Genomic DNA, 25,600 nt, shown 5'->3' on the forward strand with positions numbered 1-25,600 from the left:
ATTTATACTTATATATAAAATTAAAAGATTACTCTTATGCAAACACGATGGTCGAAATTAGAATAGCGATTGTACAAGAAATTAAAATACGTGGAAATTAATTTGGATTATTTGGATTATTTGGATTACCTCGGTAATTAACTACACTATATTCTTTATGTATAATGAAAAATATTTATTATAAAACTAGGTCTTGCGCAGAGAGAGAGAGAGAGAGAGAGAGAGAGAGAGAGAGAGAGAGAGAGAGAGAGAGAGAGAGAGAGAGAGAGAGAGAGAGAGAGAGAGAGAGAGAGAGACTATAGTTATTTATCAATGTATATAAAATATCTGCGCGATTACATAGTTTTATCCATTTAAATTTCTTTGCTCCTACTGAATCCATATATCTTCACTAATGTAGGGTCTCCTCAGCTAGAAATTGCGTAAAAGCAAGAATCCCTAAAACATATACAGTTTTCGTTAAATCTTCCTACACATATTTGAATAACTAAACTTCAATATTTGTGAGGGAGTGTGCCGTGTACGCTCGAAGCGATCGCAAATTCGATGTACTCCACTTTGAAATAGCGATCAAAGATATGATTTTAATCACTACCGTATGTATGTAACGATAACAATGGTAGACGTGAAAATCGAGGTAGCGAGTGATAGAAATAAAACAAAAGCGCGGCGTTACATCAAGCTATATTCGCATATCTTAAACTATAATCATACATGTTGCGTATATATACTCTTTTAACGGCTTCATTAGGCAGGGATGAAGACATCAATTATACCTACTATTTATATTCTTCCTTCCGCGCTTCTCTTCCGCGAAAGAAGAGATCAGATTGTCAACGGTCTCCTCTACCTTGTAGTTAATTGATTTCATGCAATCGCTGATACGGAGATACCTAAAACAAGCACACGTAACATATGGTAAATTATATCAAAATAATCGCACTGTCGGTCGTTTTTAAAAGGATGAATACATACATATTATGGAAGAACTGGTAGCCCTCCACGGCCCACTGCAGGAGCAACTGGAGCGTCGGTCGGTAAGGTGTCCCCTTGATTAATTCTTGCATCGTTTCGTCCTTCAAAGACACTTTGCTTCTGGCATTTTCCAAATTAACCAAATGGTTCTTCAAATCCTGAAATTAATAAATTTTAACGTCGGCGTTTTTTATTTTTACTCGCGGAATAAAAATAATACCTGATTGACGTCATTAAGCTGCGTCAAAATGTCCGAGAGGAGCGCGATTTCTTCCTCGAGGCTCATGAGAATTTTAAATATCAATCTTCCCCGCGTTTCTCGATCCACACTATCTTCCGTCCCGTCTATTTTTTCACTGTAGAAACAGATAAAAATCGATTGATTAATCGATGCTCCAAGTCGATTAGTTTCCTAATGTTTTTAAATTACTTAAAGGATTAAACCCTGTATTAATAAGTTTTTTACTCGACGTTATTAAATTTTATTATTACAGACTAATGAACGTACAATGATTATTTAAATTTGTTTTTTTATCGAAGATATGACTTCCTATATGTTAAGTTCTTAATTTTTTTATGTTTATTCCTTCCTCTCTGTTTTCAATGTTTGATTTCTTGTTCTTTATTCTTGCTTATTAATTGTATCTGAGCTTAGAATGACTTCAACTCTAATCAGTAACAAGATTATCAAGCAATACCTATATTATTCCGTGAATAGAATATTATTACAGCTTTTACCGTGTAATATAGAAAAAGATTAAGAACGAGATTGTATATAGATAAAATATTAGAATAACGAACGTTAAAATAATGAATTATGTAGATAGAAACTTTACTTATACATAATTATGGATAAAATTATTTATTTCTTGTAACTTGTGAATGTGGAAAAAAAATTAGATTAAGAACAAATGTTGGATATTTTGTTATAAACGCTGAATCCGATTTAATTAATCAGTGATTAAAGTAATCAAATTTCAATCAAAGTCACCTTAAACTTTGTTACTTCAATATTAAATAGTTATAAAATAAAATTATACAAATCGATCGATTATCATTGATATTTTTAAGATGTTATTGATTATGAAAAATCTCGAAACAAATTATATGGACGTCGATATTTATCTTTTCAACATCGTCCATCTCCACTTCGCCGCGACACACATTAATGATCTCGAATCCCAAAAACCTGGCCAAAATATGAAGGCGTTCTTCAATTTAAATGAAAATTGATATACTAAGGTTTTCGAAGTCGCTGATTACGAATCAAAAGTCAAAATTATAAAAAATAAAATGGCGGCTTTACTATAGAGGATGTATATATTTAAAAAATGTCAGATTTTCCCGAAATTTGATATTTAGAGGTTTTTGAGGTTGCTGCTTACGAATCTAAGGTTAATAAAATATGTTTGAAATTTTTTAAGGATACAAAAAACTGAATTAAAAATTAAAATGGTTAATAATAAAATTGCTTTTATTAAAAAACTGTATAAATTTCGTCTATCATTTATTCATCATTATCTGTCATCCTGAATCATCCAGAATCCTCGTCAGATGTATCCTCATTATCAACTGCGCAACTTTGGGGACTTACTCCTGGCATTGTCGCTATATCTGCAGGCGGAACTAACAGAGATCTACTGCTTCTGGCGTCAAACCTTTTAATTTTTTTTCTGGCCATTTTCTCAAACTCAAAATGTACGGATTAGATGTAACTAATATAGTCGCAAAAACATATCTTTCAAGTCTTTAACTCGGGAACTTTTTTGCGAAAAGTCTTCACGAAACCTTTTAATATATTTATCTGAGGCTTCTTGAGCATCTTCAGACAGTTGCTCGATTGGTAATAATGTAGAAGCAATAATTTGTGGCCCATGAATTAAAATTTTGTGCACCGAAGTAGGCATATAATACCACGGATACAATTCAACGAATGTTCTTGCTGTTTTTAAGGTATACTCCTGAAATTTTCCAGCATTTATTTCATAGCCACTTGATATTACCTGCAATATAACATGGAACCGTTTGATTAAATTTTTATTAACTCCTGTTATTAAAGCAGAGATATTCGAGTGTTCGAAAAAACGCCGAGCTGTATTTCCATCATTGGAGCTTCCAGATCCAGCTTTCGGTTGATCAACCATGAGTCCTAGTTGTAAACGGAACCCCTTCTGTATATTTTTTTGCGGTTTTCTGTCATCTTTTTTTCTTCTTCAGAGCACGCTTGCCACTTCTTTAGGTCAAGTTTGTAAGATAAGTGCAAACAACATTCGAAAAAACAAATCCATACGTATAGTGTTGACAATCCAAAACATAAATTATTTTAATTATAACCTCTCTGTCTAAAATTGCATCGATATCATTAAATTGTTTTAATGTTGCTTGACATAAAAAACAACATTGAGCTTCATCCGAAGTAGAGGTAATTGCGTTACATACTTCACCATCTACCATTGTAAACGCAAGTTTGTAAGAAACGGAAATGTCCTTCCCGTCTAAAACCGTTTCAAAAGGAACAAGTTTTTTTTCTTGTTCTTTGATGTATTCTGCTTTTCTTACAGTGTCCTGCGTACTTTCATGGATAAATTGCATTCTTATTGGCCTACAAAATCGATGAGATAAAGGTCTCGGATTTTTCCAAACCACGATTTCTGCTTTTGTTCTTGAATTAACAGATATGAGCTATAGTGGTACAAGTGAAGTTGTTGAATGATGAGTTTTATCACTATCCTTCTTAATAAGTAGTATTGATCTAAGTAGAACCATGCTATCATCACTTTCATCATCACTTGATTGACTTTTATCATCACTATTAAATTTCTGCTTGTACACACTTTGTCCAGAGGTTTCATCACAGCCCCACTTACAAGTCAAAGTCATATTATTAACGTTTTCAGGAGTCGAACTTTTAATGACGTCATTTTGGGTAAGCAAAATTCGTTCAACAGTATGATCCAGTAAGGCCTGCAATTTCATTTCAGCACTGCAATCTGTTATTGTAATATCCGTTTTAGATGGATAACATTTCTGCTTAGCTTGTAATACAGCCTTGTACGGTGGATACAATTCACAATTATTTTCTTTGCTTACAGCTCGCAGTCCTTGATACTGATGACTCTTTGATAATTTTTGTTCAATTGAAAGTAAAAGAGCAGAATCGCTTGAAAGAGTTGTTTCTAAAATTGGTTCCATAGATCTTCTGTACTTTGCAGCTTTCGTTGAACTCCCCAACGTCACATCCTTCACAACTTTTGCAGCGTCTACTTTGCCTGACGCACGAAGGCTCATTTGAGTAGCATATGAGAATCCTTCTGAACTTAACCATGACCGATTTTCTTCGGTCTTCCCTCGCTTAGACCTATCACCGGAAGATGTGAATTCTGAAGAGGAATGACCATTTAACCTTTTTGGTGTCTTCGAAATCGCTGCAAGATTATTTTCATAAAAGAATATTACTAAATTTTTGTATTACACTTTATAATTATGATTTTTTTAAATGCATATATAAATTCTACTTACTTTCAGAAGTATTTTCCATTTTGCAGAATTAAAATTTCTATGCTTTGAACAAAGTTATAAATTTCTGAAGCAAGTGTTCTTTCCTTGCTATCACGTCGCGTGCAGGCAGAAAGAAGCCTGAGAAGCGCAATGCTGACGATTTTCGTGGGACGCCGTACTACAGTATACTGTAAACTGTAACGCCATACATCCCCACTTTTCGATACTGTCGGTCAATTTGGTTGATTTGGTTCATGTCCGTGCTATATATGTACATCCACTTTTTATCGAAAAGATTACTGAATTGGCTGCACTAGTTCAGAATTTATCTTTTTTACTCCACATTGGAAGGAAAAAGATAAACTCTAAACTAGTGCAGTTAGTTCAATAGAAAACAGACCCAATCGACTCCCAGGGATCCCAGGTTTTTGGGATTTGAAACCGACAGTCACGCCACCTGGCCTGCTCTCGTCCGAGTCGCGGTAAGAAAATTGTCGCGCGATCAAGGATCGCCACTTGTTGTCCACTTACTTCGTGACATGGCGCAATTGCTCCGTTTGATTAGCGAGAGCCTTGAGCGGTCTCTCGGCCGTCCTCGACAATTCCCTCCACTTGTCGTCCAGCCTTTCTAGACGCGCGAAGTAGCGGACGAGGCACGCGTGAAGCTCACGTGCCATTCTCGCTGATCCTCGTCAGAGAGAAAGATCCTTCTCTCTGTCCTCGTAGATCTGCGACTACCTCGAGTGGAAGCGTCGGGATTTTTTCGCCGCTCGGGGAAAGCTCGCCTGATTCCCCAAATCCCTAGGAGGTCCAGCTCGCTGCGACGACGTCCGGCGTCCGACCGCGCATCCATCGTCCATCTACCGATTTCTCGCGTCCCGCGGTCCGCAGTGGTTTGCCGTGGTCACCTTGGGTCACCTGTCGGACGAGGTTTGCGTGCCACTTCGTTCGAACGCGAATCGATCCGGCGAGCCGGGAAAGAGCGAACGACGAGCGGGCATCGCGACGCAGGAAGGAAAAGCTCTTTCATCGTAGACTGGGATGAGACTCCGCTGAGCAACATTGCTGTTTTTCTCTCTTTCTCTCTGTCTCTCTCTTGCACAGTCTGACAGATACAGTCTGTCAGTCTGTGTGTGTGTGTGTGTGTGTGTGTGTGTGTGTGTGTAGCTCTCTTTCTCTCTCCGATATCGCCGCGAAGGAATCATCAACAATGCAAAGTGTAATAAATTCCGTGAAGGGCACTGCGCTGGGCGTCGCTGAATACTTGACGCCGGTGCTGAAGGTAATTTCCATTCACTTGCTGCACCGGAAATTGCACGTTGATAATTTGGAGTAGATTAGATATTTTGGTTTGATTAAGTGCCGAACAATGAAGGGAGATGCACAGGAAATCTGATGTAACTAATGAAAAAAAAAATAGAGAAACGAATAAAATATGCAGGATATAGATTCTCTTTACTTCTCGAAGATTATACAACCGATAAAAAAGTCACTCTGTACTCATTAAGGGAATCCTAAAGCCGCCTGTAATATCGACACTTGTTTTAACCTCAACTTGCGAAAACATTCGCTTTATATAAAAATTCTACAATGTATTGTTATAAAAAGACTGTGGCATGCCCTGCGGATTACATCCAAAAATACGATACCGTTGTCAGAATTAGGTTTAGACTCTAAACAAAAAAATTTACTGTGAAAAAGCATTATTGCAAACTTACACTTTAAGTGTCGGGATTACAGACGGCTTTAGGATCCCCTTAAGCACAGTGGTAACAGCTCCAGTAAGCCAAATCACAGCAGTATGCTGGCAGATTGGTAACAGATTAAAAAACATGTCAGAAAACTGACATCAACTGCATTCAGAACTCATGTTTCTACCAGCAGAGTCTGCTAACATAATTAGACAACAGATTGGCAGCAGAAACCATGCAGAGAGAGCCTACTGAGAGGCAATATGAGCAGATTGGATGATTTCTACAATTTCTGCTGTCAATCTGCTTATATTGCCTGTCAGCAGGTTCTGTCTTTCTGGAAACAGTTTTTGACCACATCGTCTGATAGAGCAGCTTCTGTGTGAAATTTGTTGCCTTTCCGACATTAAAAATTTACTGCAGGCTCTGAGCTCTGCTGAGAATCTGTCTGCGTTGGTTTGGCTACCTGGGAGTATGCCCACTAGTTTGCCAGCAGATTTGAGCGAAGTATTCCGGCAGATTGACATTAACTGCATTTTGCAGTTACAGACGCAGTTAATGTCAATCTGCTATTGACATAATCTGACAGTAGATTATTAGTAGAAACCAAATAAAATTTATCAGTTTGTAACCATTTAAACGGATGATCATTTAAATGGCGACAATATGATAGGTTTTGCTTGGTTTCTGGAGTCAATCTATCATTCTGTTAGTATTCTGCCGATAAAGTTTGTACTTTACAAAATTTATTTTCGACAGATTTAGCTATCTGGATAGTTTTTATCGATTTCTTTTACATAACACTTTTTTGTCGGTTGCTTCGTGATTTATCGGACATTCGGTATTTATGTGAAAAATTGTGTAAAACTGTTGATTTAATTTTGTAGCAGGCACTTCACAAAATTTGTTTTTAACAGATTTGACTATAATATCATTCTTATTGATTTTTCTTACATAGTTTTATCGTTGCATTGTGATTTATTGGACATTCTATATTCATGTAAAATCGCACGGTTCTTTCTTTTAAGGAAAGCAAATTCCGAGAAACGGGTGTCTTGACACCAGAGGAATTTGTAGCAGCCGGCGACCATTTGGTGCATCATTGTCCCACGTGGCAGTGGGCAACCGGCGACGAGGATAGGGCAAAGTCTTACTTACCAAAAGGCAAACAGTTCCTGCTGACTCGTAATGTTCCTTGCACGCGTCGATGTAAGCAGGTAACATCATGCTTGCATAAGTAGCATGCAATTTTCTCCCTTTAGTTTGTATATACAATAATAATATCGTTTATTCTGCATTTGTAGATGGAATACAGCAACGAGCAAGAATGTATTATAGAAGCTGACGATCCTGAAGGCGGTTGGGTAGACACCCATCATTACGCCAGTGTCGCTGGTCTGGACGAAAGAGTGACGGAAATGGCACTGGAAGAGTCGCTGGGGGAGCCATCTCAAGACAATGCGGACGAGGATGAGGATGACGAGGACGCCGCTGATATGGAGGCCTTCGAAATCAGCGGCATGCTGGATGAGCAGGATAAGGTAGCAAACACAAATTTGCAGAAGAAGGAGAATTTCCTGAATTAATAATTGTAGAAATCGATTTTCCTTATAGCACGCGGCGACGGAAAGCTCTAAGAAAACTAGCCACGAGAAGCGGGACTCGTTTACGGAGGGAGAGATTATTCGCACTCGCACCTATGACTTGTACATTACATACGATAAATATTATCAAACACCCAGATTATGGTTGTTTGGATACAATGAGGTAAGACGCATATTTATTTCTTCCTGGTTTCTTAAATCTTTGAATTATTGCATCTCCTTCCACTATACTAATTATTTTATCATTAGAATCGGAAACCGCTTAGCGTAGAAGAGATGTACGAAGATGTTAGTCAAGATCACGCTAAAAAGACGGTCACGATGGAGACCCACCCGCACATGCCTGGTCCTCCTATGGCTTCTGTTCATCCCTGCAGGTAAAAGGGCGAAAGAGTATCCGACCTAAATTCGTTAGATTCGCGAAATTTGATGGATGATTAAGTTAAACGATTCATTGTTTGCGCAGGCACGCTGAAGTGATGAAGAAAATCATGGAGACGGTGATGGAGGGCGGTGGAGAATTAGGAGTACACATGTACCTTATAATATTTCTGAAATTCGTTCAGTCTGTCATACCGACGATCGAATATGACTATACGCAAAATTTTATGCTAAATGCGATCGGCTAAATGCGTCACTAGTGCTAAGTTATCAGCATTGTATTATGATTAATATAAATTGCTTACCAACTGTATTTAGTGGATACGCGGGATAAATGTGTATCGATGTTTACTACGCTTTTTATTATAAGTGCGAAAATCGTCAGGATATTCGAAATTATAAGGATCCAAGAGAATTTCATGCATCTTGAATGACCTTTGAGGGTCCAGAAATTATGATAAGAATATCGAACGATATAAACATCCCACTCCCGAGAATCCAAAGATATGAAACTGTACGGATCTCGAGTGTTCAGCATTTAAGGATCCATTTGTACACTTGTCCTAATTAATTTTAAGCAAACATACACCTCCACTTTTTTACATTGCAAGATACTGAGTTGAATAGATATTTTACTTGACAACCGTTAAGCCGGTTCTACAATCAGTCGTATGTCGGAGTCGGATATTTGAACGTAGCCGATGGTCCAATGAGGAAAATTCGTTTTCAAAAAAGAAATTCTCTTATTGGACCATCGGCTGCGTTCCGACATCCGACTTCGACATACGACTGATTGTAGAACCGGCCTTAGACAATAAGCGAAAAATAAAGGCTACACTGATTAAGCAACGAAAGGAATCGGCAGAAAGAGAGAGAGAGAGAGAAATACGGAAGTAATTTCCTATTTCTTATATGTTTATAATTAAGCTGATTATTTGTTAACTTATTTACAAAAGAAGCTTAAATATTTATCAAAATCGGTTATCGTTAATTATACGAAAATAAATTGGAATAATCCAAATAGTACTTGTGTGTGACCAGTTTATTTATCACTCGCCGTCACAGCGAGGTGACTAAAATTTAGCCTTTTCCGGTCGACCGTTTCCCCTCTGATTTACTTCCTTGCACGTTAAGGAGATACACATAATTATTTCCACCGGTAATCCGTGACATTCCCATAAATCTACCGGTATATAAATTAAGATAGTGCGATTAAGTGAGCACACCTGACAGAATTATGGGACATTGTGTGACACGATGTCGCACTCATTGTTTTATGAGCAATTTAGATATAGTAAACATAGATTAGATATGAAATTAAATATATAAATCTACTATTTTTATCGAAGACTAAAGCAGATGGTTTAATTCGACCCAACTGGCCATTTATTAATAATATTCAAATACACAACGTTTCGACCATGGTTTGTGGGCTTATCAAGTGTAAACTAAGTTATAGATTTACAATGTGGCTGTTCTGCGGAACATCTTAATTATAGAGACTGATAATAGAACGAAAATAATTCTATTATCAGTCTTTATAATTAAGATGTTTCGCAGAACAACCTCATTGTAAATCTATATTCGCCGGTAGGCCCAGTAGATGGTAAAATTATAGTTGTGATAAACAAAAATTGATTTAGAAGTTAGCAAGCCAACCTGCGAGTGATACTGACATGTTTTCTACACTCATCTTTTACATTGTCACGTTTTACTGTACATGACGCACAAAACCTGTAAGTTCTCTAATTTATATTATTTATTAGTTATTTCTTTTCTACTACTTCCACTGATTAATGTTTAATATTTTAGTTTCTTGACTTTTTGGCGCAATGCCATAACTAGGATTAGTTTTGTATAAGACATATTAAGATTCATAAAAACGGTTTTTCGTTGCGAATCATTGTTTAATTCCGCGGTGGGTAGTCCTCTTCACAATATATAGCCAGTTTCCTTCACAACATCCTACATGACGCTATTCTGAAACCTAAGTTATACATTAAAGATAACTGATTCTGTAACTCTTAAAGACAATTTGTTATCGTTATATTGTCGTTGCGCAGCTTTTTTATCATATATAATATCTGCGCAACGCAAATATAACGATAACGAAACTGTCGTTAAGAGTTACATAATAGGCCCACTCTCCTTTGTGACTAAAATTAGTAATACGAAAATTAGTGCTGATAAATTACTTGTCTCACTTGATGTTATAGCACTATTCATATTCTCGAAGAATTGGTTTTAAAAGGAAAGAAGAGAGAGAGAGGTGGAACCACATATCTTCCGTGTGACAGAACTTAACACAATTTTTATACGCTATCGATTTGGTTTTATCTTCTAAACTTTTATTTTAATGAACAGATTTCTCTGGCAGCCCCATGGGGTCTTCTCTCTCACCTATCCTTGCAGACATTGTAATGGATGTCCTTGAGACATGCTACTTAAAATCATAAGATTTTTGTGATTCCCATTTTTTATAGATACGTCGATAACATTTTTGTAATAATTTCCAAATTAAAAATTATAATAACATACTAAATGTCTTTAATAATTATCATCCTCGATTGTGAAATTTACATATGCAACTGAAAAAAGCTGCTGACCAATACACAAAACCTGTAATATAAACCATAATTTATTTCTTGTTCAAAATAATATAAAGTTATTATTTTAATTTTGTAAATATATGTTGTAAAAAAGAACGTAAAGAAAGCATTAACATATTTCCTGTAAAATATTTTGTAATGACATATTTCCTATGAAATATGTTACCAATGATTTTGCATCTTTAAAAAATATATAAAGATTAAACTTACTGCATGTGTTTTAATCAACGGAATTATATAATTTTATATACACATATCTGCTATATATCTACATTTGTGACATATTTCCGAGTGATAAAAGTGACAATTGACCATGAAATATTATCATTAAATTATATGTATATACATTATGTGCGTCACAGCTGCTGTGCATTTTAGTGGACATAGTGAATTCGCAAAATTAGCAAGTATTTCGAAAGTATGGCCTAAGTTACACCGATCGTTTGGTACGCGTACCAAGTAGAGGAGACCGGGGCTTGTTGGCACAAGAGGCAAGTTGGCAATGCGTTCCGTTTATGTGTTTATAGCGAAAGAAATAATGGAAAAGTTATCACAAAATATCTCTTTTATGATATAGGTACTTTTCCCAAAGTTTTATTTAAATCAAACAAGTATTACAATAGAAAAAGAGGAAACTCTAATTCAAGAGGTGGCAAGTAAATTTTCGAGCGTTTTAAAATATCGTATTAATGCCCTTCAGCTTGAGAAATAAATCAAAGTGACGTATTATTAGTTAAAAGAAAAGTTTCTATTACTATACGACATGTCATTTTGAGGAACAACAGTAATTTATTGTAAGAAAATGACTGAAATTAAACGTATGTAGGGATGGGGTATGTTGGCTCATATCAAGGAATGCTTAGCTTGACTTGTTGTTGCTGCCTACTATCAGGGCAAGTTGGCTACAATGCAGCATATTCGTATTTCACTTATTACAAAGAAACTATAATATACAGTATACAGGAGCGTTCTTAGCACGAAAATGTAGAGAAAGGTTCTCTCTATATCATATTAGTACTGTTTAATCATGATAATTAGTTGTTTAAAAACTCAAATGCCGAAATTGTGAAAACGGTGCCAACGAGCCCCAGTCTCCCCTACTATATTTGTATCAAATCCTTATCAAATCTCGGTTTACACCGGTATATAACCCGAGATTTGATACGGATTTGATACGAATATAGTACTTGGTACGCGTACCAAACGGTCGGTGTAAACTAGGCCTATAAACAAAGTATTAAAAAGTTGTTTAAATTTACATTTATTTTAGAATTATTATTTCAGAATTACTTATTTTAGGACTTTACTATCTGCATTCTTACAAATAGTTATAAAAATGTGTTTTTAAATAATATGAAAATTTTCAAATATATTTAATTAATTTTGTGAGAATAATTGTGCATATTCGCTATGTATCATTCAATAATAATCAGTTAATAATCATTATTTTCCATTTTTTCGATGTTTGTAATTTTTTTTATTATGATCGTCGTATTCGGCATAATCAACTTTCTGCCAGATAGAAGATTATCCGACGTTTGACACGTGTGTGTTCTTTATACACAGTCTTTATACGCAGTAAGGCAAACAGGGCGATATTAGATAACGGAATGTCTCATAAATTTAACAGTGTATAAATTAGCAACGTGGCTTATATATTGCTGTGCGCAGGAAAAAATTTCAAGTTTGGTCTGTCCAGAAATCCATTTTTGTTGGTGGAATCGATTTCAGAGCCACAATGATAAGTCACACTTTTCGACAATTTGCTTTCACCATTGTGATAATATACGCGATTGCAGTTGGTAAGTATTGATTTTTAATTCAATACATGATTAAGAAAATTCATTAGTTGTGTGTGTGTGTGTGTATATATATATATATAATTAAGAATTAAAATACATTTATTTTATTACACATCAATGATACCTCTTTTACTGAATTTCAAAGATCTCAAGTAAATAGTATTTTAAGAAAATTCTTATATTACATTGAAGAAATATTTTGTTACAAATTATTTTTCCCCTATGTCTTGTTTAGATATAAGCAATGTTTGACACAAGAAAAAGAAGTTGCAATTAATTAGAGAAAATGTTATTTTCGATCGAACTGGATCTTGTAGTCTAATAATAATATTTTTATGCGAATTTTGTATACTTTTTCCAACTTATTGTTAGTAAACTGCACGTCGGTTATTTGTTGGTCTTAAAACACAACTTTTTGTTAGAACAGAAAATCCACATACTTAAATCGATAATATTTTTATTGAAATTTTGATGCTAATAAGCATCTTTTTTAAATCATTGTAAAGACCCTGGTGAAAAAATGTCTCATATTTTTTCAGTTTCAAAGAATTGAGGCTTACAATGGAATAATCGGAACTGTCCCTCAATTTTGATGGACTTTGGATATGTTGTAGAGCATCAAAAAATATTAGACCCATATTTTTTTAAGCTGCTTGTCTCAACGTTTAGGGGATGAAACAACTCCTCGAAAATAACGGATTTTTTTTATTTTTAGCGAATATCTCTCTCTTCGAAAATATAACGTATCAAAAAATGTTTTATACAAAAGTTTTATGGCTTTTTGTGCTCTTTACAATGGCGTATTTACATTTTTCGAAAATGTCAAAAAATGAAATAAGTTCTTAAAAAAACTTGGAAAAACGTTCCAATTCGTATAAAAAAATCTAAAAAATTTCTAGCATTATGAGAAAGTCCTAAAATTTTTATAGAAATTCTAATTAATAACATGAAAAATTCTGAGACATTTTTCTACCAGGGGATTTTATTGGCCGATTTACCGATTCGACCACTGAGAAATTTGATCACAAGAAGTTAGTCAAATCTATTTTTTCGTAGGCAGAGCGTCTGGCGAGGATGACTACGACAGCATTTTTCTACGTATTTATATTGGGTACTTATTTTTCCACTTTCGATTTCTTTTATCACTTTTATCTTTTATCACTTGAAATTAAATTCTTGAGATAAAAGAAATCAATTGCATTTTTTGGAACGATATCTTCTTCGACGCAAGATAAAATTAATTTCCGATAAATCTATTTTCAGTATTGATCTAATATTTATCTCTTTTAGGACCACTATGGACGAATATGCCGACTACCCGCTGGAGAATGCCAGCGCGATTACATCTCGAATAGACAACAGCAAGCCGACGGTGTTGTATATTCACGGCTTCACGGAACATCTTGAAAAAGAGAGCGTGCAAACGGTGGTGGAAGGTATACATATATACTTTGACGACAAATAATGTGCATTACGAAAAGCATTTAAATTACTTTCATTTTTTCAGCTTACTTAAAGAGAAATGATCACAACGTTGTCGCGGTGGATTACGGTAAATTAGCGAGCAACTCGTACCTAATAGTGACGATGAGTGCCCCTCGCATAGCAGATGCTGTCGCGACTGCTCTCGATGAGATGAAAAACTCGGGCTTTGATACGGAAAAATTGCACATTGTCTCACACTCCATGGGTAGCCAAATTTCCGGTTATATCGGCAGAAAAGTCAGCTTTCAGATTCCTAGAATTACAGGTGAAAGTCTACAAGTTCTTTTTATCAAAATTGATTTTATCTTGATTTTATTTCTGCTATATTTAGAACTGAAGTACCTTGAAATACTTTGTGAATAACGAAAGATCTTAAAATACTTTGATAATTTTCCCCCTTTTTTCCCCCTCAATTATTGGAGTAGGTCAGGGTCAAAACTTGAAAATTTCAGCGAGAATGCCTCATATACATATATACACGAAAGAAATGATGTATCAACAGCATTAGAGCTAATTGGAAATAATCTTGTTAATTTAAACGTCATGCTTTTGTTTTGATAAAATAAGTATTGTTTTCATTAATACTGTTATTGAATTAAAAAGATTATTTCCAATTAGCTCTAATGCTGTTGCTACAACATAATTTTTTTCTCTGTGTATAATCTCGATTAAAACATAAATACGAATGCCATATTTAAAGATACTTTTGTATATATAGGACTGGATCCGGCTGGCCCCCTTTTCCATCTTCTCCAGCCTAGTCTTTCGTCTTCCGATGCTCGTTTTGTGGATATCATACGCACGGATTCTGGATTTTATGGTATCTCCAAGACTACGGGCACAGTGGACTTTTTCCCAAACCGTGGTATACGCATACAACCCGGTTGTCCGCCACGCCCCAGATTTTTCAGCGAAGAGGGTATATATTTTTTCTCTTTTAGAACTTGCAAATAAACTTATATACTTGCAGATTATATTTTTCACATCTCGATTTTTGTCGTTTCAGATTTCTGCAGTCACCATCGTTCCTGGAGATTCTATGCCGAGTCTCTGACCGATGAATCTGCCTTCTTGGGCGTGCACTGTCCTTCGTTATCTGACTTTACCTACGGCGAATGCAATAATAATACACGGACCGTTATGGGATATGCCACTCCGACCAGCGTGTCAGTACAAAAATTCTGTATTTTAAAGAAATTATTTAAGAACAGATTGTTATTTTACAAAATTATAGTCTAGTAAAAAATTTTCTTAAAATTTACCATATAATTTTCCAAAACTTCTATAGATTTTATAACTTTTTAGAAAATTTCTCAGGTTTTATATACAAATTGGAACACTTTTCAAAAATGCAGAAAAAATTTACATCTTCCCTAGAATTCTTTGTTTATGTAAAATCTGAAATATTTTAACATTTTTTATTCTGTAATTTCCGAAAAAAACTTATAAGATTTGAAGTTTAAAATAATTTTTTAGAAAAATTCGTAAATTTTAAATATAGAAAATTTTTAAAATTATTATAAGGAATGAGAAATTTTTTAACCATTTTTCCCCCATTTTCAATCTTTTTGAAATGTATGATTACAAAATACTTACTTTTTTCTTTTTTTTCAGACAGGGGACCGTCTATCTTACGACGAAGGCTGAAAGTCCTTTCGGATTGGCCGAGAAAGGAATGATGTCGACGAATTAATTGCGCCATGTTGAGAATTGCGATATAAAAAGGATATCGCAAGATTTTCAGAAAAAATTGCGAATTCTCTTACTAATACGAAAGAGAAAGAAACAATTAGAGAGAGAATGTATATCGGCCTCTGCAATGCGCATACTTTATGCTACGTTTATTGTATATTATTATGCTACGTTTATTGTATATTAATGGACACTCGAAGACAACATTTCTTGCAATAACCGGGTTGTCGCTATATTATTCCGCGAATGTCCAGACGTCTTCTGCCTTCCGACGCACACAATATAATAACGTCATCATTAATTCAATATCCAACTTGATGATTGTCACATCACTGCGGCTCTTGATACTTTTCTCGTAATTCGCGTTTGTGTTAAAAATGCAAAGCTAATGGATATAATATGGTCGTTTGAAGTTTCTAGAAGTAATTATTATATATATAAAGTATATAGATTAAGAAGTATTCCAACGTTGAGATCCGAGGCTCGCGTATATCGATCGCGACGATGACAGCGGGATAGCGAGCATAGTAAATTTATGCTGTAACGTACATTTTTAAATAAGGCGGAACTATCGTAATAACTGTGGCATGCCCCTTATAATAGCATACGATAGTCTTTGTAGAATTGCATGTAATGTTTCATGAAACGATTAGAAAAAGAAAACTTATTTCTGCATGAATTATCTACAGCGGAAGTCAAAGTAATTCCTAAGTGAGAGAGAGAGTAAGAATATAAAATGTACGATATATGAAATGTCAAGAAATGGAAACTGTGCAATATAATAGCATTCTCAGAAGAAATATTGTCTCGCAAGAAATATTTTTATCGAGATACCTTAAGATCTTCGAGACCTTCCTTCGGACTCTTAACCGCGAACGATGCACACTCTTCCCTTGTCGTTCGCGCTATTGACGTACACCGGATACTGGCGACCCGTCGACTTGACATCCGTCAAGTATTGGGCGTACATCGTTTATTCTATCGCGATGAATTTTCTACTTTACTCGTTCACGTTTTGCGGCTTGGTCGACTGCTTCATAATCGAGGATCTCGAGACGTTCATCGAGAAATTCTCGCTGTTCTTATCGGTGCTCGGCGTCAGCTGCAAGGTGACGAATCTGACGCTACGTCGGGACGAGATCATCGATCTCACCGATATGCTGCTGAAGGACATCTGCGTACCCAGGGACGATCGCGAAATGGATATTCAGCGACGCTTCGATCGCAGTGCGAAGTGCGTATCGTGAAATTTAACTTTACAAGAACTATGTTTGAATTTTATATTATTATTTTTGAAACGATTTTTTTAAGCGAGACAAAAATCCAAGAGAACGATTGAAGATTCGGCAATCAATAGACTAAATACTTATAGAAATATTTATATAAGTATTAGGGGAGAGATCCAGTATAATCTCTATTTAAACACGTTCGCACGGCTCATGCTTCTCCAATTCCTGGTGAACAATTTTCTAAAAGTTTCTAATATTTTAGATTTATGAGAAAATCTGAATAAAATATGTCAAATTTCTCAGATACTTCTAAAATATTTTATATTTTATTATTATTTTGTACGTAAATTTTTGGAAAAATGTTTCAATTTGTATAAAAAATCTGGGAAAATCTTAAAATTCTGAGAAAGTCTTAAAATTTTCATAAAAATTCTGATTAATAATACGAAAAATTCTAAGACATTTTTCCACTAGGGATTTTCCCAATAGGTATTTCTCCATTGTTTCTTCAGGATAATCACCATATGCTGCGAGATACTCAACGAGTCGGCCGTCTTCTTCGCCACGGTCGCGCAATTTCAGTTCTTCATCAACACTCGGACCTTACCTCTGTCCGACTGGGTGCCCTACGACATCTCGTCAACGGCCGCTTTCTGGGCGACTATGTTGCACCAGACCATCGGGCTGATGGTCTGCGCGAACGCCAGCGTCGCCCACGAGACACTCATCTCCGGTTTCATGATTCAGACCTGCGCCCAACTGGATATACTCTGCCATCGCGCTCGCACGTTGCCGGATTCGCTGCGGGAGGCCCGGAAATACAGTACCTCGGAGAACGATCTCAAGGCGCGAGAGCAGCGACTGATCCGCGAACTCGTTCATCATCATCGCTTCGTGTACAGGTGAAGATAAGAGCTTATTCGCGCGTGAAGAAAAGGAAATAAATATATCTATATATATATTGAAAGGGATAATCATATAATGGTGCAGATTCGCGGAACGCATCAATGCGGTGTTCACCATAATGATTTTCGTGCAATTCACCATAAGCTCGACGGTGCTTTGCCTCAGCATCTACAAAATGTTGACGAAGAACTTGCTGAGCCTCGAGTTCGCGTGGAGCTCGTCGTACCTCGGTTGCATGCTTATGCAGATTTATTTGTACTGCTGGTTCGGTAACGAAGTGACACTAAAGGTCAGTCATTAAAAAAATCTTGAACTTTTAAAGCCGCTATCTTCTTTAGGAATGTTTAACTTACTTGAAGCCAGTTTAGTAAACTTTTTTTTAAATTAGTTTATTTTCAAATATACATAGAGCACTGAAATCGGAAGCGCTGTTTACGAGATGGATTGGCCGATGCTTCCTGCTGATTTAATGAAGACCCTTTTGATGATAATTACGCGAGCTAAGAGACCAATCAAGATAACTAGCGGACACATCGTTACTTTGTCCAACGAATCGTTTATGAAGGTCCGTAAGATAATATTACGGTGATATTAGCAATTGTAAAAGGATTTTTAATAAATCCAGCAGTTTTAATTCTCATTCTTTCAGATTATCAAAATATCTTACTCGGCGTACAACGTCCTTATACAGAGGTCTTAGTACAAGTGAAAGCAAATCTTTTCTTCGGTCTCGCGTTCAAAAGAAACCTGGTGGCCAACTAATTATCTCCACGTGAATAATGAAAGTGAAAAAAAAGTTTAAAAATATGTAGCTATTTTTTTAAATATTCTTATACGTATGTCTTTCGCATAAACCGAGGAGAGATATCTTCTGAGAATGATCTTTCTCTCGCACTCCCCTCACCGGCTCTGTACTCAATGTGACAGCAACAGCTCACGGGAAATCGGAAGAAATAAAAAATGATCTTGCCAGTTTCGGAAATGGCAGTGAGCTCGCGATAAATGTATTTCTGCTTGCACATCGCGACGTATCCCTCACCGGGCACGTCGATTACCTCGCACTTAGCGTTCTCCTCTCTGAAAATGGAACAATATTGTGCGACATTTCTCGTAACATTCTATACTTGCTCCCGTCCTACGATCTACATATTCTGTATACTCATTCTATAATTTTTTTTATTCGTATTGTATATGAATGTTAAGGACTGGACAATTATTTATATATATATTAAAGAACTGTAAAACTCTGATTTATATATATAGTGTTTTTACTTCACTCACGAGCAAGCTTCGATTCGTAAACCTTGAGAGAACTTTGGCTCCTCTGACTGGAGGATGTACTGCCACACGTCATCCTTGTTTACGGCCGTTTTCGGATGAATCAATTTCTCCTGGAATTTTATGTCGTTTTTTTACGACAATTTTAGAACTTTACATTAATACATATTACATGCAATAATAGATCACAGTTTAAAGATAATTTTTACCATAGACAGACAAAGTGGAGTCTCTTGGTCGTACGTCCGAAAATCCAAAACGATCCTCGCTCGCATGTATACCGTTATCTACAGATGTACCTACTAAAATGTTATATTTCAAGATCGCAAGAATATAGATATTATAAATAATTTCTGAGGTATAAATTATGTGACTTAAAATATGAATTTTGAATTAATTAATTTTGAACGGAATACAATCGCGTCAAATGTCTAAAATACTTCTTCAGAATCTCATATGTCACTTTTATTAGGGTTGTAATACGATTCCTTGGGCATTTCGTACGAAGCGGTCGTTGGTTTCAATCCGCCATTAACGTGATTATTGTAATACTGTTTGTAAGATTCATGACCGTGAAAACGACTCCCCAGAATAATCTAAAATGGAAAAATGCTGTTCTTTAATGCTTCATTTTTCTCCAGCGTGTTCTTAATTTTCCTTTATCGGTGCAATATTCTATATCTCGATAATGTCACGATTAATAACTTCAAAATCGCATTTTGTTTTCTAGAAAAGAAAACAATTGATTACATATGATTTATCTCTAATGGGATCACTCGATATTACATATTGCTGAGATTGATTTTTTCGACAATCGCCGCTTATCTGATTGCGCCCCGTGTTTCGCTTGTATCGTAGTTAAGGTGCCAATTCATGATACGCTGAAAATGAGCGTCGACTCGAACGAGGTGGTTTCGCTTTGACGCTAGCGTCAAAGAAATAAAGTTGAATTTGTTTAATATTCAGCGTCGTCGCTGAATCGTCGTTAATCGTCCCAGTACAATCAAACATAGACTTCGAAATACGTAAAATATTAATTATTTTTAAGTAATATCTTCAAGTAATAATATTTTATGGATATATATATAAATAAAAGATATTATTTCTGAAGATTTTTGCTTGCTGAAAATCAACGTCGAGCGTCAACGTGAAAAGGCACCTTTAGGTATTCTCTCTTTATTTTTATTTAACTTATTCGATATTATAAATTCAATTCCATTAATTGATATTAAAATAGATATAAAATCTACTATTGAACACTGTTAAACACCGTAATAATTTTTTTCTTAACGCGCAGACTGCACTTTTAAGTTTCTGATGAAATCGACTCGAATAATCCAAGAAAAATGTTATGTACCGGTAAGATGAGGAGGGACTGTGTCAGAAGCACTACAGCAAATTTTCCCATTATTAAGAAAAACTTCTCTTCTCTTCAATCACTCGTACGATGTAATATACGCGATATACGCGATGTAAAGCGAGCGGAGTATAACTGTGCAAAGTGTCAATGCTACCGAAGCACACGGTGACTGCGCAGCAGCTCTTCGTGGACTACTTAAACCGATTTAGGTAATGACGACTTCCGACCGGACCGCAAACTGATGTCAGTTTTGCCTTATCGGCCGCATTATTTTCGGTTTCTGAAGCTTTGGGTCACTTCGACCAACGCCGATTAACTTTAATCGACGATTAATTCAATCAGCAGTGTCATCAACAGCAAGAAGAAATCGCGAATCACGAAAAAAATCGCAATATCGATAATTCACTCGTTTACGCGGAGTAAATTATCGTAAGTTACTACAAAATCCCGTTTACGCGAAGGAAAATCCCGTTTACGTGAAGGAATTATCGTAAGTTACTGCAGAAGTAACGCTCGCGTAAACGTAGTAATAGTATAAATACTCTGTAAAAATTGAAATCTCCTAATATGTGTTCTTTTTCCTTCTTTTTTTGAATCATATAATAACAATAACCTTTAATGCATCTATCGTTTGTCTATTTTCTTTTTAAAATTTTTCACTTTTATAATTTGTTTATTATTCTTACACCTTAATAAACTTTTTACACACATTTTATAACTTGTTATGACATTTTATTGTCTCATTTATAAACATTACTTGTGATTTTTTATATATAAGACGTATATTCTACCTATGAATATCATTTATCCCACCCCTATGGGATAAATGGCAAATGGGATATATGACAAAAATGCAAGGGTCTCTAAAAGTTTATTTTTGTTAAATATGAAGAATAAATAATAATAAGAGAAATAGGATCGACAATATACAATCAATAAGAATTAGAACCCTGGCTGAGGTAATTTTTTTCGCAATAAAATTCTTTACAGTTTTTAGATAATTAAATCGAGTCGATTTAATTCCGGGGAGGGAAGGGTTTTTAATTCTAACAATAACTGTGTTTTAAAGTCCGACATTAATCGGCGCGCAGTTTGTTGGAAAAATTATATGTATATATATAGTATATATATATACAGAAACTAACATAAAGCCGTCAAAGAACTAGGCTTGGATCGCAAGGCTTTTAATTCTTATTGATATTGTATACTGTCGATCCTATTTCTCTTATTATTATTTATTCACGTCGCCTGAGAAAGACGTTCCAAACTATTATCACCGGTTATTGCGATAAATATTACCACATGCCTCGGTGGTCGAATTGGTACGACGCCCTACACGGAATGAGGGAGGTTCCAGGTTCGAACCCTGGCTGAGGTAATTTTTTTCGCAATAAAATTCTTTACAGTTTTTAGATAATTAAATCGAGTCGATTTAATTCCGGGGAGGGAAGGGTTTTTAATTCTAACAATAACTGTGTTTTAAAGTCCGACATTAATCGGCGCGCAGTTTGTTGGAAAAATTATATGTATATATATAGTATATATATATATACAGAAACTAACATAAAGCCGTCAAAGAATTAGGCTTGGATCGCAAGGCTTTTAATTCTTATTGAATGAAGAATAAATATTTTATATTTCTAATTTTTTTTATAGTAGTAGACAGTATAAAGTTTTTATTGGTATAATTCATTTGCCTTAAACATATTAAATAGTACTCAATAAATTAAGTTTTCCTTAGGTGCGGCGTATATACCGGAGTTACCCTATGTTATTTAAAGTATTTAAACAGTTATAAGAAGGTAGATTTAATTCAGTTTTGCAATCTGCCATTATATTCCGTTAAACCTGTATCACACTACGGATTGGGATTGAGATTGGATTAAAATTTAACCAATAAGAATAAAGAAAATCAATCTCGAGTTTAGTAAACTTTGATCTGATCGGTCAAATATTAATCTAATCTCAATCCTAATCCGTAGTCTGATACGGACTTTAGCAGATCCTGTTATAAGTCTGCTGGCACTCTGCCGACAAAATTTGTAACAGACACTTTGCAAAATGTATTTTCGAAAGATTTGGCCGTCTATCTCTTCACACATGATCTCTTGTGCTCGTAACCTTTAAGAAAAAGCCTTTTCGAGATTTATGCGTTCAAGGGATTAGGATCCACGCACTAACAATAAGTAATGACACTCCGTACTTTAGAGTATACTAATACACCATGAGATTCCAAAGCGATCTGCCGATCTTGTCGTTACTTATATATTAATTAATCGGGAAGGAAGGATTATAGTGACCCTGGCCGGAGTTACGTATCATGCTCCATTTCTAAATCATCTTTTGAATCGTCTTTTGCTTATTCAGCTTCTGGGAGCTTGACCACGACTTACTTGGTTTTAATCACGATTCTCTTTGCAATAATTTATCTTTCCTTTTATTCTTTTAGTAATTATTTAATCTTTCATAAACTGTTCTTCTTTTCTTATTTAATATTTCTTAATTTTCTTCAAGGTTTCTCAATGTATAAATTAATATTTCTTAACGTTTTAATGCTTCTCTCACAATGTTTTAATGTTAAGAAATCGATCGGGTTACGACAGATCCCGCAGCATTTTTCCTTACACGTGGAAAGAATAACAATGTTATATTTCAGTATTGATCTTATTGAAAATAATTTTGTTAATTTAATAACAAATAATGAAACAAATAATATTTTACTAAAACAGGAGCATCACGTATTTATTTTGTTGTTACTGAATTAACAAGATTATTTTCAAATAGATTGCTGCTAAAACAACGTTATTTTTTTCATAAGTCATTAAAAAAACTTTTCATACTTCTACATTTTGTTAATCATTCTCTTTCACGGTGTTTTCTCGAAATTGCGATCAAGCGACGCGGTAGCGTTGCGACGCCAAGTGCATAAAAAGAGAGTTAGCAGACGACGCTACTAAGTAGCTTATCCGGAGTTTTCGGGCCGATCGATTTTCCGAATAAAATATCTCAAGAAAGAAAACTGCGATCAAAAATCTGACGACAGTTTTCTAATATAACGTTGTTACGAGCTTTCGATTGCGACCAGTTTGATTAAGATTGGTGCAGTCAATACTGAGATCTCGAAATCTTACATGTCAAGAAGTGAATTTTTTCGGCGACATCTTAGCAAAAAGTTCAGATTTCAGTCACATGAACACATACACGCAAAGCCAGTTTGTCTTTCAAAATGCGTTCATACCGCTCTGGTCAATGCAACTGCATTCACACGCTCACATTCCTTGATGCTGATTGGTTATCTCGCTTATATGCAAAGTTTGAAGTTTGATTCGATTGACTTTTACTTTAAAATGGACCACGAACGATCGGAAGATCTTGTCAACGCGGCGATAAACGACGTAAGTATTGTTGTTATCCATTTTGTATCTTTTATTGTATTGTAATAATAACATAAATATTGCCCGCTTCCAGGAAAAGGCACAATAACATTTCTGGAGCCGCTGCTGCTGCTTTCCCTGCTGCTATCATATCATCTGCTACAGTAATTGTCATATCTCCTGCTGCTGCCATTGCGTCGCCTGCCATCAATGCCAGAGCACCCGAGCATCAAAATTTTCCAGGTAATTCTTCAGCTAATTTATATCTCTCTCTCGCTCTCTCGCTTTCTCGCTTTCTCGCTCGCTCTCTCGCTCTCTCGCTCTCTTGCTTTTTCGCTCTTTTTCTTCCTCTCTATCTCTTCCTCCTGTTCTTATTCTCTTTAAAAAACAAATCTCTTTTTCTGATAAATAAATCTCAAATAATCCCTCAGCCTCAATACTTTACTTTCTATTACAGAATGGAGACCACGAGGTATTCGATCAGGAAGATGAATGAACCAGCAAGAGAGGTTTATGTAATTTTTATTTCGCTTGTCTTCAGCGGAGTGGAATTGGGGACTGCGATGAAGACAAGGACATCAAGGACAAAGAGGAAGAGGCAGAAGCATATGGCACGACAAGAATAATTAAATATTAAAACCTCTGTAATAATTAAAGATAAATGTGCACACCAAATTATTAAAAAAATTAATGCGTCTCACAAATTATTTAAAAAATAAATATGAATAATAAGTAATTTGATAATATTTATACGAATATTTATATACTTCTCATTGGCTTCGCCAGACGAATTCACATTGCAGTCATAACACGCACGTAATACACTGACCAGCAGGAAGCCTGGACATTTCGATATGTATATGACATATATGTATATTTATATGTATATGTATATGTATATGTATATGTATATGTATATCTTTATGGTTTGTATAATGTCGGGACCATTTCGGAGATGCAATAACACATACCAGGACTTTTGGCACATGCTGGGTCCGACCCAGTAATTTTCTATATGAAAGGTAACTTATCAGGCCCGGTACTAGTTTATACAAAGATATGTAACGTAACAAAGTAGGGCCGTGTTTCCTTGTGAATTATAAGGACCGGTACCGGTAATTAGATATATGCAATGTAAAAAACCGGGACCTCCTTATCTGAACAATTTTACTGAATTAAGTTGTATCATCATTCTTTGAGCATATTCATTCTTAAATATAAAATCCAAAATGTTTAGAGAGTCCAATCAAGCTGTTTATATACTTATATATATTTAGCACATAATGAATTATTTATTCATAATAAAGAACATCTACCAATATTTTACTATTTAAAAAGGAATAAGCATCAAGCTACTAAATGTACAGTGTGCTTTTTAAAATGCTATCTTTTACTAAAAGTTATGTTAAAAAGAAGTTATGTTAAATCATTGTTACTGCGTTGTGCTTGATAAAGTTGTAATTATAAATTTAAATTAGTCAATTTAATTAAAATTAGAATTAAAATAATTAACATCAATAAATAAACTAATCAATTAAAATGTTACGAGGTTCTACTTTTTGTTGTTACAGTAAAGAAATCGATTTCCATACAAACTTCTACGACGATACACTGTAGAAAAAAGTTTTTCGACTTTTTCGCTGATTTCATCGATGTAATAGCAAACAGCAGGACTCTGACCAGTTATACTTTTCGAATATTTTCATGTTCGGTTAC

At 35.2% G+C, this 25,600-nt stretch overlaps 4 protein-coding genes and 1 long non-coding RNA gene across 12 annotated transcripts; 3 read left to right on the top strand and 2 right to left on the bottom strand.

Moving 5' to 3' along the window:
* Window positions 1–151: 151 nt before the first annotated feature.
* LOC139778498 (uncharacterized) lies at window positions 152–5,213 on the bottom strand. 2 transcript variants are annotated; one of them, XM_071716437.1, is made up of 5 exons: window positions 5,005–5,213; window positions 1,196–1,331; window positions 976–1,133; window positions 781–893; window positions 152–438 (listed from the first exon to the last, which is right to left on the bottom strand). In XM_071716437.1, exons 1-5 carry the CDS (start codon window positions 5,148–5,150, stop codon window positions 392–394), a joined length of 600 nt encoding a protein of 199 aa, XP_071572538.1. In that variant the 5' UTR covers window positions 5,151–5,213; the 3' UTR covers window positions 152–391. The 2 variants fall into 2 exon arrangements, with proteins under 2 accessions (XP_071572538.1, XP_071572537.1); XM_071716436.1 differs by lacking the exons at window positions 152–438; window positions 781–893; window positions 976–1,133; window positions 1,196–1,331 and adding exons at window positions 2,432–4,400; window positions 4,495–4,736 and having other exon boundaries at window positions 5,005–5,123.
* A 143-nt stretch (window positions 5,214–5,356) lies between these two features.
* On the top strand, window positions 5,357–9,175 carry Atg3 (Autophagy-related protein 3). Its single transcript, XM_071716433.1, has 6 exons — window positions 5,357–5,755; window positions 7,193–7,381; window positions 7,469–7,705; window positions 7,779–7,931; window positions 8,018–8,145; window positions 8,235–9,175. The coding sequence occupies exons 1-6, from the start codon at window positions 5,684–5,686 to the stop codon at window positions 8,395–8,397; spliced, it is 942 nt and encodes a 313-aa protein (XP_071572534.1). The 5' UTR covers window positions 5,357–5,683; the 3' UTR covers window positions 8,398–9,175.
* Window positions 9,176–9,309: 134 nt separating this feature from the next.
* On the top strand, window positions 9,310–16,537 carry LOC139778495 (phospholipase A1 member A-like). 7 transcript variants are annotated; one of them, XM_071716427.1, is made up of 8 exons: window positions 9,310–9,885; window positions 12,430–12,560; window positions 13,617–13,671; window positions 13,851–13,996; window positions 14,068–14,310; window positions 14,764–14,964; window positions 15,052–15,211; window positions 15,660–16,537. In XM_071716427.1, exons 2-8 carry the CDS (start codon window positions 12,497–12,499, stop codon window positions 15,736–15,738), a joined length of 948 nt encoding a protein of 315 aa, XP_071572528.1. In that variant the 5' UTR covers window positions 9,310–9,885; window positions 12,430–12,496; the 3' UTR covers window positions 15,739–16,537. The 7 variants fall into 7 exon arrangements, with proteins under 7 accessions (XP_071572528.1, XP_071572527.1, XP_071572532.1 ...); XM_071716426.1 differs by lacking the exon at window positions 9,310–9,885 and adding an exon at window positions 11,101–11,176; XM_071716431.1 differs by lacking the exon at window positions 9,310–9,885 and adding an exon at window positions 11,121–11,176 and having other exon boundaries at window positions 12,490–12,560.
* A 78-nt stretch (window positions 16,538–16,615) lies between these two features.
* On the top strand, window positions 16,616–18,656 carry LOC139778489 (odorant receptor 94b-like). Its single transcript, XM_071716419.1, has 5 exons — window positions 16,616–16,971; window positions 17,479–17,868; window positions 17,957–18,161; window positions 18,282–18,437; window positions 18,522–18,656. Exons 1-5 carry the CDS (start codon window positions 16,616–16,618, stop codon window positions 18,570–18,572), a joined length of 1,158 nt encoding a protein of 385 aa, XP_071572520.1. The 3' UTR covers window positions 18,573–18,656.
* A 157-nt stretch (window positions 18,657–18,813) lies between these two features.
* LOC139778490 (uncharacterized) lies at window positions 18,814–20,682 on the bottom strand. Its single transcript, XR_011719574.1, has 3 exons — window positions 20,508–20,682; window positions 19,154–19,746; window positions 18,814–18,949 (listed from the first exon to the last, which is right to left on the bottom strand). It is a non-coding gene; the product is annotated as an uncharacterized lncRNA (long non-coding RNA).
* Window positions 20,683–25,600: the final 4,918 nt, after the last annotated feature.

The sequence above is a fragment of the Temnothorax nylanderi genome, unplaced genomic scaffold (assembly GCF_030848795.1).
Source record: "Temnothorax nylanderi isolate EJ_2023f unplaced genomic scaffold, tnyl_v1.0 TNYL_tig0185_pilon, whole genome shotgun sequence".
Classification (NCBI taxonomy): Eukaryota; Metazoa; Arthropoda; class Insecta; order Hymenoptera; family Formicidae; genus Temnothorax; species Temnothorax nylanderi.

Bases quoted from the DNA above. Each gene is read 5' to 3' on its own strand.
- LOC139778495 (XM_071716427.1), top strand. From the start codon at position 12,497: ATGATAAGTCACACTTTTCGACAATTTGCTTTCACCATTGTGATAATA. The intron at 13,672-13,850 runs GTACTTATTTTT...TATCTCTTTTAG, and splicing joins TTTCTACGTATTTATATTGG to GACCACTATGGACGAATATG. The intron at 15,212-15,659 runs GTCAGTACAAAA...CTTTTTTTTCAG, and splicing joins TATGCCACTCCGACCAGCGT to ACAGGGGACCGTCTATCTTA.
- Atg3 (XM_071716433.1), top strand. From the start codon at position 5,684: ATGCAAAGTGTAATAAATTCCGTGAAGGGCACTGCGCTGGGCGTCGCT. The intron at 7,382-7,468 runs GTAACATCATGC...CTGCATTTGTAG, and splicing joins GCACGCGTCGATGTAAGCAG to ATGGAATACAGCAACGAGCA. The intron at 7,706-7,778 runs GTAGCAAACACA...TTTTCCTTATAG, and splicing joins TGCTGGATGAGCAGGATAAG to CACGCGGCGACGGAAAGCTC.
- LOC139778489 (XM_071716419.1), top strand. From the start codon at position 16,616: ATGCACACTCTTCCCTTGTCGTTCGCGCTATTGACGTACACCGGATAC. The intron at 16,972-17,478 runs GTGCGTATCGTG...TTGTTTCTTCAG, and splicing joins CGCTTCGATCGCAGTGCGAA to GATAATCACCATATGCTGCG. The intron at 17,869-17,956 runs GTGAAGATAAGA...ATAATGGTGCAG, and splicing joins CATCATCGCTTCGTGTACAG to ATTCGCGGAACGCATCAATG.